The 19781-nt window shown below is 46.8% G+C and overlaps 2 protein-coding genes across 5 annotated transcripts in view; one reads left to right on the plus strand and one right to left on the minus strand.

Annotated features, from left to right (window-relative positions):
* The window catches only part of PAFAH2 (platelet activating factor acetylhydrolase 2), a 66415-nt gene that overhangs the window by 44092 nt on the left and 2542 nt on the right, over nt 1-19781 (minus strand). For all 4 annotated transcript variants that reach the window (XM_019836426.3, XM_019836429.3, XM_006934420.5 and 1 more), the window contains exons 2-8: nt 14896-15036; nt 13792-13945; nt 13130-13226; nt 7544-7612; nt 6765-6906; nt 5669-5782; nt 1300-1391 (exon numbers count right to left, since the gene is read on the minus strand). In XM_019836426.3, the coding sequence (XP_019691985.2) occupies nt 1300-1391; nt 5669-5782; nt 6765-6906; nt 7544-7612; nt 13130-13226; nt 13792-13945; nt 14896-14985 (758 nt within the window). In that variant the 5' untranslated portion in view covers nt 14986-15036. The remainder of the gene's footprint in view (nt 1-1299; nt 1392-5668; nt 5783-6764; nt 6907-7543; nt 7613-13129; nt 13227-13791; nt 13946-14895; nt 15037-19781) is intronic.
* Nucleotides 16803-17200, plus strand: LOC123379525 (40S ribosomal protein S20-like). The gene has a single exon (XM_045035338.1). The coding sequence runs from the start codon at nt 16803-16805 to the stop codon at nt 17160-17162; it is 360 nt and encodes a 119-aa protein (XP_044891273.1). The 3' UTR covers nt 17163-17200.

Here is a 19781-nt window from a genome sequence, read left to right on the forward strand (position 1 = left end):
GTGCTTAGCTCTGTGCTGTGGATACAGAGATAAATGACACAGTTCTTGCTCTCATGGAGCTCCCAGTCTAGAAAGGGAGACAGAACAGACAAGGTAACGAAATGCAGCTTAGTGCCCTGATGGCACAAGGAGCTATGTGAGCCCACAGCATCTACGGCATGGGAGGTCAGGAAAAGGTTCCTCGATGCCACAACTCAAAGACATGGCCAGTGTGGCAAGCAGTAATCTGTCACCTGGGGCAAAACTAAGGACCCAAGATTAGCACCCCCCCCCCAAAGTTCCTCTGGTCTTCTCCATATCAATGAAGGACATTCATCTCCCACTCAGATGATGTATACAAAAATGAAAAACCTGACTCCTCTTTCCTTCACCTCATACATCACCAAGTCCTGAAAATTCTAAAATATATCCTGACTCAATTCACATCTCTCCATCCTGCCACCTCTGTCCTAATGCAAACCCACCACCTCTGACCTTGACTCTGAAATAGCTTTCCTCTAACTAGCCTCCTGGTTTTCAGTCTTGTCCTGCTACAGTCCATTCTTCACACAGTAGCCAGAGGGATCTTTACAAGCGCAAATAAGATTTTTCTTGGGGCGGGGCTGAGGGGGGTGGTGCTGGCTCAGCAGGAAGAGCATGTGACTCTTGATCTTGGGGTCATGAGTTTGAGCCCCATGTGGAGTGTAGCAATTAGTTTAATAAATAAATAAATAATAAAATAAAATAAAATAAAATAAAATAATAAGTAAATAAATAAATAAATATTTTTTTTCTGCTTAAAATCCTTCAATGGTTTCCCATCATACCTGGAATAAAATCGAACACCCTCACTGTGGCCAAAAGGCCCTGTGATCTAGCCCCTGTTTATCTCTCTGATCACATCTTGAGCCACTTCCCCCTCACTCACTGTGCCTCTCCCACACTGACACAGCAAGCTTCTTTCTACCTCAGGGCCTTTGCATTAGCTGTTCCCTCTTCCTAGAATGATCCCCTAGACCTTTATATGGTTAGTTTCTTTGTTAAGTCTTGGTTTATGTCACTTTCTCCAAAAAACCTCCAATTACTCTGGCATATCGGCCTCTTATTTGCTTCACTACACTTGGGGACTGGGGATTTGACTGTTTATTAGTCCATCTCCTCCCACAATAACATAAGTCCATGAAATCTGAGACCCTGTTTTCTTGTTTGCCACTGAACCCTCAGCCCCCAAAACAGTGCCTAGTATATAACTCTTGTATGACAAACACATGCTAAATGAATGAATAGTGTGTGGCACAGAAGCATCGCTGGGAAACTCACCGAAACTGGGTCTCCTTGGCCAAAGCCAGTATCGCCGTGGCCCCACCAAATGAATGTCCCATCACAGCCACGCGGCTCATGTCGATGCTGCCCTGAGGAAAGCAGAGAACTGAGCCAAATCAGAAACGCGGGGCTGCTTTTCCGGGAATTCTTCAGAGGCAAGAGGCAAAGAGTGAGAGTGATGTGGAAGCACAGTACAGTGGGTGAGCTCCCACCCGCACGTTAAGAACCTCTTGCTCAGCGGAGAGCAGCCAGTCAGGCATTCCCCAGGCTGAACAGCTTTCTGTAGTCAGGAATTCTGAAAACTATGTTTTCCACCTTTGTTTTTGTAATCATACTGCCTGTAACACCCGGACCAGAGGAGACATTCAAATATATACCAACAGGGGCGCCTGGGTGGCTCAGTCAGTTAAGCATCCAACCTCAGCTCAGGCCATGATCTCGTGGTTTGTGAGTTCGGGTCCTGCGTCAGGCTCTGTGCTGACAGCTCAGAGCCTGGAGCCTGCTTCGGATTCTGTGTCTCCCTCTCTCTCTGCTCCCTCCCTGCTCACGCTCTGTCTCTCACTCTCTCTCAAAAATAAATAAACATTAAAAAAAAATATATATATATACACACACACACACACACACACACACACACACACACATAAATGAATGGGCATAAATGATGTGATTCCACGCTGACCCATCAGTGTAAGAGCACGTTAAGAACAAGAACTGTCTCTGGCCTCTAGACCCCTGCCTTACAGCCAGTCCAACAGGCTGACACGTGCACCAAGCCGAGGACAGAACACAAAGCTCCTGCCACCTGTCATTTTCCTCTGAAGTGAGGCGTGCTCATCCAGAAACAGACTCAGGTTCTCCTTCCTCTGGGCATCTGTCCTGACGTTTCTCTAGCAGTGAGTCTGGTTGCTCGAACATGCTCCGCAAGTATCTATTTCTGGTTGTCCACAGAAGCCTGCAGGGCTTGGTTATATAAAAAGCCACTGCAGCTGCCTGCTAAGGGGCTCGGAAAATCTCTCTAGCCTTTGCTGTCCAGCCTCTGCCCGGCTCCCATGCTCTCCCCTGCTCTCCCCAATTTCTAACCCAAGGCTCTGTATCCAAATTCTCCCCCCTTGCTCAGTACCTTCCGACCAACAACTTGGCTGGTGGCCACTTCAGCTTCTTTTAATAGGTTAATATATTTATAAATCCCTAAAATCAGGAGTATATAGCAAAGTCGCCCGTGTACCACGTTCCCTTTTCCCACAGCTGCCCAACACCTATCCCTACACAGGTAAGTTTCTTCAGTGTCTTTGCAGAGCTTACTTACATGCATACAGGTAAATGTGACTCTATACTTCCCCCCCTTTTTATACAAGTGGCATTGTGTCTTACCTTTGTACATAATAATATTAGTACATAAAGACCTTCCTTATCCTTTTTACAGCTACAATGGGTTTCACCATGGCATAGACAGTTGGCTGATCCCCAAATCTGTCTTCTTCCTGGACAGACAGCTAGACTCTATTGCCCAGCAGTTGGATGTGGCCTTGGGACCGAGTTCTAGCCGACGGAATGAGCACGAAAGCGATATCTCCACTTCCAAGCTTGGCCCATAAAAAGTGTTTCATACAAACCTCTACACCCTTTCCAATTCCTGAACTACTGCACACAGTGGAGTTGGGTTTCACAAGTGGAAGAGGGTAGAGCTATGAGCTGAAAGGAGCCTGGATCCCTGAGTTAGCTCGTGCATAGGAACACCCATTTTCGACTTTACGTGGGAGAGAATTAAATTTCCATTGTGTTAAGCTGCTGAGATTTGGGACTTACAAGTTACGGCAATTAACATTCCCAAAACTAATACATCCATTGTTCCATAATCTATTAAACCACTTCCCTTACTGGAGAACACTTAGGATACTATCAAGCTTTCACTATTACAAACAACAGTGGAATGATTAACCTTGTACATACATCATGTTGCATGGGTACAAGTATCTATAGAATAAATTCCAAGAAGTGGACGCTGCTGGGTCAAATAATATGTGCATTTGTGCTTTTGATAAGTATCGCCAAACTCTCCTGCATGGGGCAATCTGTAATCTCTACTTCCCCACAGTTTTGCCAACAAGAGTGAGTAATCAATTTTCAGATCGTAATCTGATAGACGAAAACGTTCTTAGCTTTTCTTATTCTGTATTTCTCCAAAATACAACAATCGAACTAAACTCCAGCCTGCCTAATGTTGGTCTTAGGAGCCTAAGACCAACATTAGGCAGGCTGGAGTTTAGTTCGATTGTTGTATTTTTGCACAGGTGTGCAGCCCTGCACTTCAGTGCCCAGGACCCTGCTTGTCTAGAGGGGGTTGATGACATACATCAAATAGTTGGTAAAGCGCTTCAGATCTCTGCCTTGCCAACTGGGCATCCAGGCAGATACTCTGCCCTGGAAGACGCTACTAGAGCCTTTACGAGGTATTTTCTTTTCATTTATTTTTATTATACAGAGAGCCAGAGTGGTGGGGGGAGAAGGGTGGGGGAGGGGAGAGAGAGAAAGAGAGAGAGAAAGAGAGAGAGAGAGAGAGAGAGACTGACTCTCATGCAGGGCTCTATGCTCAGTGCAGAGCCCGAGGTGGGGCTCAATCCCATGACCTTGGGATCACGACCTGAGCTGAAATCGAGTCGAATGTTCAACTGACTGAGCCACCCAGGTGCCCCTAAAAGGTACTTTGTAGTAAGGTTTTGGGGCACACAGCACAGGCTTTGGGATCCAAAAGCCCCAGTTTGAAGCCTGAGCCTACCACTTACTTAGCTGTATCACCTTGGGTAGATAGTCTCTTTGATCTTTGGTTTCGTTCTATGCAAAGAGATAATACTTCCCGCGTAAGTTTGTGCGAAGGGCTCTCATCGCGGTAAGTACTCATAAGGCAGTAATTGTTATTTTTTTATATATATACATACACCATTCTCACTTATGCAATGGAATATTACACAGCTATTAAAAATCATGCCCTAGAAAATATTCACTGGCATAAGACAACATTCAGACTATTTTGCTAAGTGAAAAAAAAAAAAGGCCATACAAAAGCTTGTATTAAATGATAACATTATTGCTTTTAAAAATGTATACGTATATGTTACGCATTTTAAAAGAACTAGAAAGCCACCTGGGTGGCTCAGTGAGTTGAGTGTCCAACTCTTGATTTCAGCTCAGGTCATGATCCTAGGGTTGTGAGATGGAGACTGTGCTGAGCACCAGCCTGCTTAAGATTCTATCTCTGCCCCTCTCCCTGCTTGCAGGCTTCCTCTCTCTCAAAATAAATAAGTAAATAAATAGATAGCTAAATAAAAGAACTGGAAGGGCAAACATCAAAATGTAAAAAAAACTATTTTTTTCTTCATGCTTTTGTGTGATTTCTTGGTGGTCTAAATAGAGCCTGAGCTATTTTTGAAATCAGGTGGGAAAGATAGGGGGGTTGGGAATGTATCTTCATAGGCAGCAAATTCCATAGCCAAGACAGTTTCTATCCTCCTGGGAGGATTTCCGAGATCCCCTTGAGGGAAGGAATTAGCCTGCTGTGGACGCAGGTTGTTTGTGGCTCGACAGCCCTTCCTCTGGGGACCGAAACATCTCTTCCTTATCCGTGTGGCCCTGTAGGGCTGCCAGTCCTGGTGCTCAGGTTCCCCTGACCCAGAAGTGGGGGTAGAACCGAGGCAGGCCAACCTATCTGCCCCACTTAACAACTGTCCTTCTGGTACAGTGATAGATCTAGAAGGGACAAGTAACCCAAGCAGGGCGACGGCCTTCCCAGAATAGTGGAGGCAACAGAATCTCTCTTCCTGTTAAATCTGGAGCTGAATTGAAAAAACGCTTGGGGTGGGGCGCCTGGGTGGCTCAGTAGGTTAAGCATCTGATTTCAGCTCAGGTCATGATCTCGTGGTTCGTGAGTTTGAGCCCCGTGTCAGACTTTCTACTGTCAGCGCAGAGCCTGCTTCAGATCCTCTGTCCTCCTCTCTGTCTGCCCCTTCCTTGCTTGTGCTTTCTCTCTCTCAAAATAAATAAGCAAACTTAAAAAAAAACACAGGTTCAGGCTGCCAGCAACATCTTTCTTGTCTAATGGGGGGGTGTGCAGTGAGAATGGAGCTCACACACACAGAGTGGAACTGAGCCAGGAGAAGGTAGAGAGAGTGCTGGGGCTTTGATGACAATGTCTGAGACCCTGGATCTAGCTACACTGGCCTGAAGCCTGTCTGCCTTGGGTCTTCCCACTTACTTGAGTCAATAAATTCTCTTTCGGTTTAAGCTAATGAGTTAGGTTTCTGTTATTTGTAACCAAAAAAGTCCTGATGAATATGTGTGCTCAGGGTCATACTGATGGCTGCCATACCTTCAAAGTCATCAGATCCAACCCGCCAGGCAAGATGTTGAGGACGATCTGCCCAGCAGTGACCTCCTGCAGGATCTTCAACACCCGTGCACACTCGCTTACCCTCTGATGCACCTGCAACACAGACAGTCCTGGTGGGAGCTGGAACGCCGCACGATCATCCAGCAAGGATCTCACTCTCCGACAGAGCCAAGGAAGAATGCAGGGATAGCTTGCCCACCCACATCTCAGCAAGCACTGTGGGTTCCACCTCCTGAGAAAGGCTCAGCAACCTCCTAGCAGCTCACATAAGCGCCACCTAACAGTTCACTGCAGTCAGCACTGCCATACACACTCTCTACCCACCTCCCCACGGGGGTGTCAAGAGGACCGAATAAGACAACACATATGAAAGCACCTTGAACACAAAAGGAGCAAGAGTGTTTTTGAATCAGCCTAGTACTGGATTCTACGTGCCTATTAACAACATACATCTATTGCTTTTGTCTGTCTAGCACTTATCTGCTCCTACTTTGCCCGCTAACCCTGACCTTTGAGGACTGTGCTCCCCTCTAATCTATCAATGTACTTCTGATGGGAATTTCCCATTTGGGTATCTCTCCCCAGTCTAGGAGCCTCCCTCCAGGGTTTTTCATTTTCAACCTGCAACTTGAGGCAGGTATGACGACTGGGAGACAACCCCCAAAGAGCCTAATTCTCTCAGATGGGGAGCTGAAACATTCGCAAGCTCAGACTGTCACGAGCTACGGTTCTAACCTCACAAGGTAAGCCAGTTTGCAGACAAGACCAACCAGCAGAGCAGAGATGAGAAAGAAAGAAAGGTCTTGACCGTATTTGTCTGGCTCCCGTGGTCCTGCCCCGCTTACAACTGCCTGGATAAGCCAATCAAGTCTCCATTTGGCCTAACGAGATTAAATGGACTTTCTGTCACCTGCAATTGTAAAAGTCTTGATTAATACCCCATTTCTCTGATGTGGCAAGCTCAGACCCACTATGGCTGAGATTTCAGGACAGAAGGTTAGTGAAAAGTCTTCTTAGTGACTATAGTAGGAGGAAGACTGGTAAACTCTCCCTTCCCCAACTGGCACAAGCCTACCTGGCAATTTCGGACATGGAATTCCTTCTCCCCTTCTTCAATCTGACGGTGAGGGATCCATTCCTCCTCCAGCGACTCATTAGGGAGCTGGTTCTCCTCTGGGGCCTGCTGGCAGAAACAGGTGGTCGCGGCTGACCCGTCCCTGCAATACACATGCCACCAGAGACACCAAGAAGACACTCTTCAGATTATTTCTCCCCTTTACCAAATCCTCCATTTCCGCCAAGATACCCTGGATCATCCTTTGGCCAGGAGGGAAAAAGATCTGGGGGCATACACAGGAGAGGAGAAAAACCCTGAAATGGAAGACTGATAGGTTTGAACCCCAATTTAGCAGTGTCACCTTCAGCAAGTGAACCTCTGAACCGTGGTTTCCTCACCTTTAAAATGAGTATAAGGGCGCCTGGGGGGCTCAGTCGGTTAAGTGAACGACTTTAGCTCAGGTCATGATCTCCCAGTTCGTGGGCTCACGCCCCGCATCAGGCTCGGTGCTGACAGCCCGGAGCCTGGAGCCTGCTTTGGATTCTGTGTCTTCCTCTCTCTCTGCCCCTCCCCCGTGTGCACACATGCACGTGCTCTCTCTCTCTCTCCCTCCCTCCCTCTCAAAAATAAATGAAACAATAAAACATTAAAAAAAATTTTTTTTAATGAGTATAATACCTGCTTTGCGTGGTTGTTGTGAAGACTAAAAATACCATCTCAATATGGGTCTAGCCTATATCCTAGCCCACGGCAGGCATCCGATCTATTATACTTCGTTATGACTGCCGTCCCCTCACCTGTGTTCTGGAACAGCCACCACAAAGCCGTGGGAGGCCAGCTCCATGCAGAAGGCTGAATACAGTGTCCTAGAGATGCAGGAAGGAAGAAAGAGAGAAGTGGTCAAAAGAATTGCCCACCTGCAGCCCCCAATCCAACCATACTTGGCTAGTGACCATCTCAAAAGATTGAATGGAGGAAGCTTCCTTTGGAATAGCCCTCCTCAAGGTACTTTCTCCGGCCAGCATACCACTTGTCTCCCCAAGGTTCCAAGAAGCACGTGGAAATCCATCCATGATGTTTTCAACCCCATATGAACCTTGACTTATCTCCTCCAGCACCTCCCAATACAGTTTGGCTACTTCGACAATTGCATTTTTATTGTCTATATGTTGTATGTCTCCCAAATTCGTTGGTCAGATCCTCGAAGACAGACACTCTGGCTATTTCTGTAATATGCAAATCTGCCCCTGTCAGTTAGCATGTGATTTTTTTGGTCTGTCCTCCAACTTCCCAGAAAAAAAGCAATATGGCAGACACTGTTCACTGCCTACTCTAAACACTTACTTTTCCCTCCGCCTTAGTAACAGAATCTGATTTTCAGCTCAAGATAGTTATGCCATCAATTATGACATTTCTCAGCCTCCCCTGCAGCCAGGTTTAACTGTGTGATAAAGTTCCAGCCCAGCAATAGAAATATAATACTACCCTCATAATGAATTAAAATTCTCTAGTAGATATATATTTTAATGTGTACTTACTTATTTTTGAGAGACAGAGAGAGAGGCAGAGAGAGAGAAAGAGAAGCCCAAGTAGGCTCCATACTGATAGCACAGAGCCCGATGCAGGGCTCAAACTCATGAACTGTGAGATCATGACCTGAGCTGAAATCAACAGACTGATTTCAGCTCAACTGACTGAACCACCCAGGCACCCTGATATATGTTTTAAACTCAACAACAACAACAAAAAACAAAAAACAACCCAGGTGAAATTAATTTTAATAATATGTTATATTTACCTCAATAGAGCCAAGACATTATCATTTTGACATATAATCAAAATGTCTGAATTAGGGACACCTGGCTGGCTCAGTTGGTAGAGCATCCTACTCCTGATCTTGGGGTCATGAGTTTGAACCTTTGAGCCCCACGCTGGGTGTAGAGATTACTTAAAATTTTTTTTTTTTAAGATTTATTCATTTTTCAGAGACAGAGTGTGAGTCGGGGAGGGGCAGAGAGAGAGGGAGACACAGAATCCCAAGCAGGCTCCGGGCTGCTCAGAGCCTGACATGGGGCTCAAACCCACAAACCGCGAGATCATGACCCGACTCAAAGTCAAATGCTTAACAGACTGAGCCACCCAGGCTCCCCAGGATTACTTTAAATAAAAAGAATGTCTGAATTAATGAAATATTCTATTAAGTTCTTTTTTTTTTCCATACGAAGTCTTTGAAATCCAGTGTGTACCTTACACTTCACATCTCAGTTTAGACCAGCCATATTTGTAATGTTCAATAGCCACATGCAGCTAAAAGCTACTATAATGGACAGAGTAGAGCTAGTCAGTGGGACTAGACAGTGTGTTGTACAGAACTTTCAGGCAAGTTCTCCCTTCCTATTGCTTGGAATGTGGGTGTAACGGTAGGAGCAAAAGCAGCCACCTGAGGTCATCAGATAGCCTTAGAAATGGAAGCCACACATGGCCGAGCAAGATGATAAAAGAAGTCTGGCTCTCTGATTAACTGTGGAAGTACCATATCATCTCTGTCTACCTCTAGCTTTTATCTGAGAAAGAAAAAAAAACTTCATATTGCTTAGGTCACTGTTATTTGGAGTTTTTCTGTTAATACAACTTGTTTGGATCCTAACTGATTCAGAAAGGTCAGGAAGGACAGACATTAAATTGATTTTCACCTTCTCTCACTTCTCCAAGGGAGGCAGTGCATTGGACGTAAGAGCCAGAGAGATTTCTGATCCTTTCCCAGTTCAAACTGTGTAACCTTGGGCAAGTCTGCCTTTCAGAGCCTGCCTGGTCATCTGTAAAATATGCATCCCGCCCCCTCACCCACCCCCCATCTACCTCACAGGACTGTGTGGAAACCAAAGGAACAATGGCACATCGCAAACAGTTAATATTTATTTATGTATTTGTGTGTTTATTTATTTAGAGAGCACGTGTGAGCACGTGAGGGAGGAGGGGCAGGGGGGTGAGAGACAGAAACAGAGAGAGAGAGAGAGAGAGAGAGAGAGAGAGAGAGAGAGAGAGAATATATCTCAAGAAGGCTCCACGCTCAGCACAGAGCCCAGTGTGAGGCTCCATCTCATGACTGTGAGATCACGACCTGAGCTAAAATGGAGTCGGATGCTTAACCAACTGAGCCACACTGGCACCCCAATAAACAGGTAACATTTAAATACACATACTCCTCCCTGTGATGGGAAGCCATAGGTCTGGAAGGATTTCCAATCCCGAATTTAACCACACAGGCAACAAGAGGAAACCATGTCCCTTTCCCTCCCTGCCTTTTTTCTAGGAATTTTTTTTTAATGTTTTTTTTTTTTTTTTAATTTATTTTTGAGACAGAGAGAAACAGAGCATGAACGGGGGAGGGTTTGAGAGAGAGGGAGACACAGAATCTGAAGCAGGCTCCAGGCTCTGAGCTGTCAGCACAGAGCCCGACGCGGGGCTTGAACCCATGGACCATGAGATCATGACCTGAGCCGAAGTCGGATGCTTAACCGACTGAGCCACCCAGGCGCCCCTTTCTAGGAATTTTTTTAATGTTTATTTATTTTTGAGAGAGATAGAGACAGAACGTGAGTGGGGGAGGGGCAGAGAGAGAGGGAGACACAGAATCTGAAGCAGGGTCCAGGCTCTGAGTGGTCAGCACAGAGCCCGATGTAGGGCCCAAACTCACAAACCATGAGGTCATGACCTGAGCCAAAGTCAGACAACTGACTGAGCCACCCAGGTGACCCTTTTCTAGGAATTTCATTCTGGTTATTGATGAGTATTTATAATTGGCTCACCCAGGTCAACTGAGGGGTGAAGTCTCCATACACATTCTTAGACCAAAAAGACCACTCTCCAAAGTCATGTGCTCACCTGCTGTCTGTATAAAATACCTGTGAGCTTATGAGGATGTTTCTTACTTTTTTCCCTGCTAGACTACAGTCTTTCTGAAGGCAAGGACTCTATCTTATTCACTACTGAATACTCAAACCCAGCACAAGCCCCAGCATATGGCAGGTACTGAATTTACTGAATAAGAAAGCAACATTGAGGGCACCTGGGTGGCTCCGTCGGTTAAATGTCCGACTTCAGCTCAGGTCATGATCTCGCAGTCCGTGAGTTCGAGCCCCGCGCTGGGCTCTGTGCTGACAGCTCAGAGCCTGGAGCCTGCTTCGGATTCTGTGTCTCTCTCTCTTTCTGTCCCTCCCCCACTCATGCTCTGTCTCTCTCTGTCTCTCAAAAATAAATAAAAATGTTTTTAAAAAGTTTTAAAAAAAAAAAGCAACATTGAAAACCATCTATTTGCCTTTTGAGCCGCATCTCCACATTTACGCTCCACTTCCTGCCATGGGCTAGCTGTGTGAGTCCACGTTTAGGCTCCCCTAGTGGATGCAATTCCTTGATTTATCTCCATAGGACTCACCTTCTCATGCCAAGGGGCTGGCACAGAACAGATGCTCAACAGATATTTGCTAAATGAATGAGAACCTAGCAAAACATAGCTCTTGTATTCACTTAGTGAATATTTGTTGGGAAACTACTACTTTCCAGGTATTGTCCTAGGCACTGGAAGAGATAGAAGACAGACATGGTCTCTGCCTTCAGGGAAATTACAATCTAGTAGAAAAGACAGACCTTAAAGAATAATCACACATGGGCACCTGGGTGGCTCAGTCGGTTAAGTGTCCGACTTCAGCTCAGGTCACTATCTCACACTTTGCGAGTTTGAGCCTCACGTCAGGCTCTGTGCTAACAGCTCAGAGCCTGGAGCCTGCTTTGGATTCTGTGTTTCTATCTCTCTGCCCCTCCCCTGCTCACACTCTGTCTCTCTCTCTCCCAAAAATACATTAAAAAATTTTTTTTTTAATTTTTAATTAAAAAAAAAATCACACGTAGTTAATTCATTATAAGTACTGAGAAGTACTAGATATTGTCTTATGAAAGTACATTACTGAAAAAATTAAACTAATATAATGCAGGGGTTAGGATGGGTGTCCCTAAAAGTGACATCCAAACTAGACACTGAGGTTAATTTGGAATTAGCCAGGCAAAGATGAAGGGGTTGGGGGGCCAGAGGAGGAAGAGAGAAACAGAACAGCAAATATTTCAGGCAACGGAAACAGCCACAAAGCACAGCACAGATAAAGGCTCTGAGGCAGAAAACAACATAGTGCTTTTATAGAAGTGAAAGATCAGTTTGTCTCAAGAGCCGGAGTGAGGCAAGTAGTTAGAACTGAGGCTGGAAACTTTGTCTGGGACCTGCATCCACGTAAGGCCATGACAAGAACTGAATTAAGTTCAAAGGACTATTAAAAAGTCTAAATACAGAAGCGACAGTCGTTCATTTATTTAACAATATTCACCGAGCACCCACCATCTGCCAGGCACTGCTCTAGGTGCTGAAATGACTCGGTCCTATCTGCTTTTAAAACAGATCTCCCTGGCTACCGTGTCGACAATGGTTTAGGGAATGGAGAGGCAAAAATAGATGCCTTTGAGATGTGTAACCTTCTAGGACATAAGCCAGACTTATATGTTGATAATGAACCTACAGACAGAATCTTCACAAACTTACACAGGAACACATAGACTATAGTTATTAAGCTATGTAACACAGCAAGATGTAGAAATCAGGGTTCCTAGGAAGAATTCTGAATGGATACTGACTTACAAAACTCAGGCAGAGCCTACCCAAGTCTGGTAGGAGAGATCTTACCATTCACCATCCCATGGGTCCTCGACATACGGAAACAGAGAACTGCGTGTGTGGACACTTCCAGGTGCCAGTCTAACTGAATCCTCACAAACCACGCTGTGGGAGCAGCATCCCCATCCGACAGATGATGAAATCTGGGCTCGGAGAGTTCTACCACTGTCCCAGGCTCCCATGGGGTGGGGGGTGGGGGGCGGCGGCGGTGTGGCTGAGATTCACAGGTGAGGCTCTGAGCTCCAGGCGTGCAGGGAGTGAGCCCGTCTTACTGTTAGATCAGTGCCATGGCAGAGCTGTCCCTCCATATACAGTGAAGAAATTACTCTGTAAGGCTTAAGCTCCTTTCTAATACTTCCGTGCTGTTACATAGAAAGAGGACTAAAAGTGTTTATTTATAAACGTTTCTGTTTAAATAAAGATGAACAGAAAATAAGTTGTTTATTTCGTTATAAATGCTGAACATGAGAAGCCTGCTGAAAGACCCCACCAGGTGGAAGGGGCTTGGGAAAGGCCTTTAAGGGAAGGTGGAAGGAAGCAGATGGGAGATAAGACAGCTGGCAGGTGGAAGTGTCTGTCTCTCTGCCCCTTGAGAAGAAGTTCAGACTCAGCTGCTGTCACTGGTTGAGGAATATGACAAGTTCTGGGGGACAGAAGCTCTTACCTGAAGGCTCCCATGCCATGGGAGAAGATGATCAAGGGGTATCCAGAATCCTTTGTCTTAAAGGGGCCATTCCAGCTAACAGGCAGGCGACAAGATCCTGGCAGAGACATGGGCTATAGAATCTCTGGCTGCCCCAGATCTGTATTCCCAAGGGCAGCCTGGGCACAGGCATGCGTGGGGACACATGCCCCTCCTCACTGGAGAACCACCTTTTGCCCCTGAGCAGTCCAGGGCAAACAGTCACCTTTTCTTTCCCCTTTACTTCCCTAGCAAGCACAAATATAATAGAAAATGGGAGGATAAATGCGACAAGTACTGAACAACCCCTGAGGTGCCAAGGCGGTGGGTAGACTTCTTAATGGTGGGGCCTTTGGGGGAAGTAGATGACTCAGTGTGACTTTCCCCAGAGAGAGGAGAGCTAAGGAAGAACTGTAAACGAGAAAGTCTGGATTCAAATCCACGACAATCTAACTCTATAACCAAAGCTCTTATGTATATAATCCTCTCCCAATTCTCCACACCGCAATGGCTGATGCACGCCCCATGACAAAAGGGCTGGAAAATGCAAACTAATGGTACTGTGGGCGCCTAGGGATCTGTCCTAGAAACATAACCAAGAAGCTGGGAAAGCATCTGGGCGGGGCGGGGAGGCCAGCCCTTACCCACAGCCAGGTTGAACAGCAAACCCCCCCAGCGCTTATTAAACCGCAGGTAATCGGCCAGGCCAGTGCAATACTCATAGCGGGGGATCCACAGGGGCTGCTCCGTGGTCTCCTCTGACTCCTGGCAGGGATAGAAGAGTCGAAAGAAGCTCCCCTGTAGGAAAGAAGAGAGCAACTGTTCAGAGCAAGAAGCCTGACTCTGCTAGACTTCCCATCAGACACACTCAGAGGGTATCTGAGGTGCCGGCGGGGCAGGGCACCAAAATGGGGAACTTAAGCTCTAATTCATATACCTGAATTTCGCACCCAGAAAATCCAGAAAGGAGCAAATTTATTTTTTAGCGTACATGTAAGGCTTATGTGATTTCAAATAGCTGACTATACTTTGAATTACATCTGGGAGCACCAAAATATTTTCAGTGCTTGGATCAGAAAGATTTCAATTCTGGCCCTGAGCCCAGACCTGGAGGAGCCCCAGGAGTGAGATTAGCCCTCGTGCTGGATGGGGTGGGGGTGGGGGGGGCATCACCCAGGGCAGTTCTCTGGAAGCGGCAGCACCCTCATTTTACACAGGAGTAGGTGAGGGCTTAACAGGAAGTACGTGCCTCTCTCAAGAGACAGGGGGAGTCTAAGGGCCAGCAGAGAAGCACCTAGGAACTGTTGGAGGGAAAGTCTGGAACCCAAGCAGGAGGGAAAATGGATGAAGGCAGGAGAGGAGAGAGAGGAGCAGGTCTTCCAACCCAGGTCAGGGAGTCAAAGGCCAACAGCACATGGCCCACGGCTCCTCCTCCCATACCTTCAGATTAGCAGGAGACTGAAGACCTTCCCAACATCAGGCATCTGCTCTAAAGATAAGGCCGCAAGCCCGAGAGCTGCCCTTGGAGCCAGAGCCCGCACCCCCTTTCCTCCTAGCTGGCAAAAGAACCCATCTCTGGCTACCGAGAGGTTTCTAACTGGAGAGACAAAGAAAAAGGTCAGGGAAGACAGACTTGGGGGCTCTATCACCAAGTCCAGACCAGCCCTCTGTTTCTTGGAAATGGCTATTAAGTCATGGTGCAGGAAAAAGCAGCAGGGGTGTGTGCGGACAGAGCCGGAGACGCTTACCTGGAGACTCTGACCTTCCATCACATCCCCGCAGCCTACGAGGTGGGGTCCTGTGACAGAGGGAAAGCCCACGGACTGGTTGACCCCCATTTCATCACCAGCCGAGACAAACAACGACCTGGGCAGCGCTGAACTTGATGGCTGAGGGTGGAACATAGAAGAGCCTCTTGGTGGTTTCCTCTTAGCTTCCTGTTGATTCTATGTGTCATCTGCCACCCGTGTCCACTGCTCCTTATCACCCCATCTCCTTGTCAGGGACTCGTTCAGTCTTCCACACCAACCACTGTGCTACCCTGACTTTGCCAAGGTTTAAGGGCTGCTTTGTTGTTGGGGGCAGGGTGAAGAGATGGTTGGGGAAAGGAAAGAGAGCTTCCACGCTTCTCAAAACCCACTGCCAAGTGCTCACTCAGCACCTACTATGTGCCCAGCACAGCAGTAACTTCTGCGTAGAATGGAACCCAGGCTGCGTCCTCATGAGGCTAGGAATAACGACGACTAAGATGCATTATTGGCTCTGTGTCAGCACTGAACTAAGCTCTTTACATACAGTACGTCACTTCATTCTCTCCACAAATCTCTGAGGACCCCGTTTACAGATAAGGAAACTAAGGCACAGGAAGGTTGAATAGCTTTCCCAAGTTATACTGCTTCCAGGCAGCAAACCCAGGTCTGTCTAATGCAGACCCGAGCTCTTAACCCCTACTGATCCTGCTTGTGCGGAGACTCAGTTGCAGGTTTGCAAAAGCACGGACCTACACTACTGACTATGAAGGAGGCACTTAGGCTGGGCCTTGAGGTACGAGCAAGATCTGGAGGCAGGGGAGAGGAAGGAAAGCATTTCTACACAGAGTAAGAAAGGGCAGCGATAGGGGAAGAGTATGATGTGGCAGGAGATCAAACAGGAGCCTTGAACGTGGCAGGTGTGCGTGCTTCGGACTAGCCCACATTCCAGGAGCTCGGCTGCTCCCTAAACAGGAGCTAATGCCATGGCTTCTGTCCCTCTGCAACCTCATCACCAGCAACATCGTCATCATTACACCTATGGAATGCCAGGAATGACACCAAGTGCTTTGCTATATTACTAATTGAAAAGTTGAGATGAGGAAACTGATGAGTTTGCCAGTTAGGTAGATTACCCAAGAACATACAGCTAACAGAGCCAGAATTTGATCATGAGCAGTGTGGCTCTAACAGTGGAGAATATGGTCAAGCTTCTCAACGTGCATTCTATCTTGCCTTCCTGTGTGACTTGGGCGGGGCTGCCCGATCAGCCCTTGGTGTCCCCTGGTCGGTATCTGGATGAAAAGTGGGCACATGACATAGTTGGTCCATTCAGAGCAAAGCTCAGGACTTTTGATCCCTGAGGACGGAAAAGTTCTTTCTTGTTTTGAATGAGAGTGATGTGCAGATACAAAGCCTTGGAATGTGGGAGCTGCTTTGCTACTTCAAGGACGAAGCTACCCAAGGAGGATGGATAGCAGAGTTGAGCAAATCGGAGAAACGCGAGTCCTATTTGTGAAGACATTAAGACTCTCTTAATCTTTATCTTAAAATGAGGGGCAGCTCAGCCAGTCAAACGTCCGACTCCTGATTTCGGCTTAGGTCGTGATCTCGTGGTTCGTGAGGTGCGTGACACAGAGCCCGGTGCGGGGCGCTGCACTCACACGTGGAGCCTGCTTGGGATTCTCTCTCTCCTTCTCTCTCTGCCTCCGTCCACCCCCTGCTCACATGAGCTTTCATGTGCACATGCGTGCACGCTCTCTCTCTCAAAATAAATAAATCAACTTAAAAAAAAAAAAAAAGAATCTCACCCTTTGAGGAAGACATGGCCGCAGCTACAGCAGAGCTTTGGAGGCCCTGCTCCTGCTCCTGACTCACCAAGTTGCTCAGGAAGCCGCGCTGCAGCCATGGCTTTTAAAGACACCGGGAAGACACCCGTGGAACCAGAGGTGGCGATTCACCAAATGAGAATGACTCTAACCAGCCGCAACATAAAGTCTTTGGAGAAGGTATGTGCTGACTTGATCAGAGGCGCAAAGGAAAAGAATCTCAACGTGAAAGGACCAGTTTGGATGTCTACCAAGACTCTGAGAATCACTACAACAAAAACTCCTTGTGGTGAAGGTTCTAAGACTTGGGATCATTTTCAGATGAGGGTACACAAACGACTCACTGATTTGCACAGCCCTTCTGAGACTGTTAAGCGGATTACTTCCATCAGTATTGAGCCAGGAGTTGAGGCTGAAGTCACCATTGCAGACGCTTAAATCAACCTCTTTAATAAATTATCAGTTGCTAAAAAAAAGTCTCTAGACTATACATGAAAGGCCTGACCCACTCACTCCTAGATTTTCTAGTTACATGAGTCAGTAAATCCCCTTTTTGTTTAAACTGACTTTAGATTTCTAATGCCTGAACCAAAAGCATCTAAACCGATACGCTAAGTCCCAGCCCCAGATTTTTGGTCATTACACTATTCTGTTTTCTTTAAGACACTTTGGGATGGATCAGAAAGTTCAAGTCCTGGGGCACCTGGGTGGCTTAGTCGGTTGGGCAGCTGACTTCGGCTCAGGTCATGATCTCACGTTCCGTGAGGTCGAGCCCCGCATCGGGCTCTGTGCTGACAGCTCAGAGCCTGGAGCCTGCTTTGGATTCTGTGTAACCCCCCTCTCTCTGCCCCTTCCCCACTCGTGCTGTCTCTCAAAAATAAGTAAATGTTAAAAAGAAAATTATAAAAAAAAAAAAAGAAAGTTCAAGTCCAAGCATGTCTAGGCAAGAAGAGACCTTAGAGACCATTCCCATCAATCCTCCCCTACCCTCCCCAGTATATACATGTGCTGCTGATGAAGAAGTCAAGGTCCTAAGAGGTTAAGTGAACTGTTCAACATCACAAGTGTATCTATTACTACACACAGATCTCCTGGTTGCCAACTTCCAACTGTCTGGTCCAGTAGAAAACTCAATAACCGATAATCCTAACGTCATTCTATTTACCTTTGGAATATAATAAGTGATTTTCTTTCTACTACTCTGTAGTAGTAGAACCCAGTTCTTTTTATTTACTTATTTTTAAATGTTTACTTTTTTTTTTAACATTTATTTATTTTTGAGACAAAGAGAGACAGAGCATGAATGGGGGAGGGGCAGAGAGAGGGAGACACAGAATCCGAAACAGGCTCCAGGCTCTGAGCTGTCAGCACAGAGCCGGATGCGGGGCTCGAACTCACGGACCGTGAGATCATGACCTGAGCCGAAGTCGGCCGCTTAACCGACTGAACCACCCAGGCGCCCCCAAATGTTTACTTTTGAGAGAGAGAGTGCGAGTAGGTGAGGGACAGAGAGAGAGAGGGACAGAGACAGAGAATCTAAAGTAGGCTCCGTGCTATTTGCAGAGAACTTAACATGAGGCTGAACTCCCAAACCGCGAGCTCATGACCTAAACCAAAATCAGAGTCGGGCACTCAACCGACTGAGCCACCCAGGCACCCCAGAATCCAATTCTTTTTAAAAAGAAACTGAGCTTGGGGCGCCTGGGTGGCGCAGTCGGTTAAGCGTCCGACTTCAGCCAGGTCACGATCTCGCGGTCTGTGAGTTCGAGCCCCGCATCAGGCTCTGGGCTGATGGCTCAGAGCCTGGAGCCTGTTTCTGATTCTGTGTCTCCCTCTCTCTCTGCCCCTCCCCCGTTCATGCTCTGTCTCTCTCTGTCCCAAAAATACATAAACGTTGAAAAAAAAATTTGTTTTAAAAAAAAAGAAACTGAGCTCCTGATGTAGTCAGTGCACCAGTTAGCCAGAGTGAAACTGAGCATGTGCATGAGCGTGTCTCATAGCCTGAACTTTTCCCCTGGTCGTTGAGGGTGTAACCAATGGCGGGCCTCTGCAGGGAAACAGGGCACATGTCACCCACATGACAATGAAGCAGCTCCAAGTTCTAACGGCCATCAAAGAAGGTCAGATAAGAAGATCAGATAGACATAGGAGTTCTGAGAAGAAAACACACTCTGGTAGCTTGCCAGTGGAGGGTGGGAGAAGGTGGTAAAAGTTAATTTTCAAGGAGAAGAAAGTGCCTGAGCTAAGACACAGAGGTAAGAAAGCACACGTGAGAAACAGCTAGTCATTAGTGACGGATGCGAGGTGACAAAAGAAACGTGTGACAGATACGGAGGGTAGCAGTCTCTCAAGTGCTAGGCTAAAGAGTTGGAATCCACTCTGGAAATGAGGTTGTGGAAATCACCAGTATCAAGTCTGAAAGAGCCAAGTTTGAGCCCAGCTCCTTTGCTGCCTAGCTTTCTTACCTCGGGTGGAGCATCTGATCGCACTAAGCCTGATTCCCCATCAGAACAATGGGATGCTATCCATCCTCATAGGGTTGCTAGGGAGGTCAAATGAAATAATGTATTTAAAGCGCCCAGTATAGTATCTGGCTCTTATGAAGTATCCAGGAAATATGTGTTGATTGAGTGAAATGTAGAAACAACGGGATTTGGCAACGGAGTGGATTTGTGGAGGCAAGGGAGAGAGAAGAGCCAAAGATGAGTCAGGTTTCAGGACTGGGTGATCAGAATGATACTAGCTTCTTATGGGAAAAGATGTTGGTCTTTCTGCATATAAAGAACAGTGCTTGGGATTGGAAATCAGGATAAGTGGAGTTAGACTGCTAAACAGATGGGATAGTAGAACTCACTGGTAGTCCTGGAAAGTTTCGGGGGGGGGGGGTCATTAAGTTTGGAAATAAATACAAATGAAAGCTAATTGGCCAGAGTGAGCCATACCCAAAAATGAATCTGCATTCCCTGGGCTCACATTAACTGATGTCCAAGGAAGGTGGGGGGTGGGGGGGGGGGTGGGGAGGGGATGGGAAAATCCAATTTTGCCTACAAGACACCC

This window comes from Felis catus, chromosome C1 (genome assembly GCF_018350175.1).
Source record: "Felis catus isolate Fca126 chromosome C1, F.catus_Fca126_mat1.0, whole genome shotgun sequence".
Lineage (NCBI taxonomy): Eukaryota > Metazoa > Chordata > Mammalia > Carnivora > Felidae > Felis > Felis catus.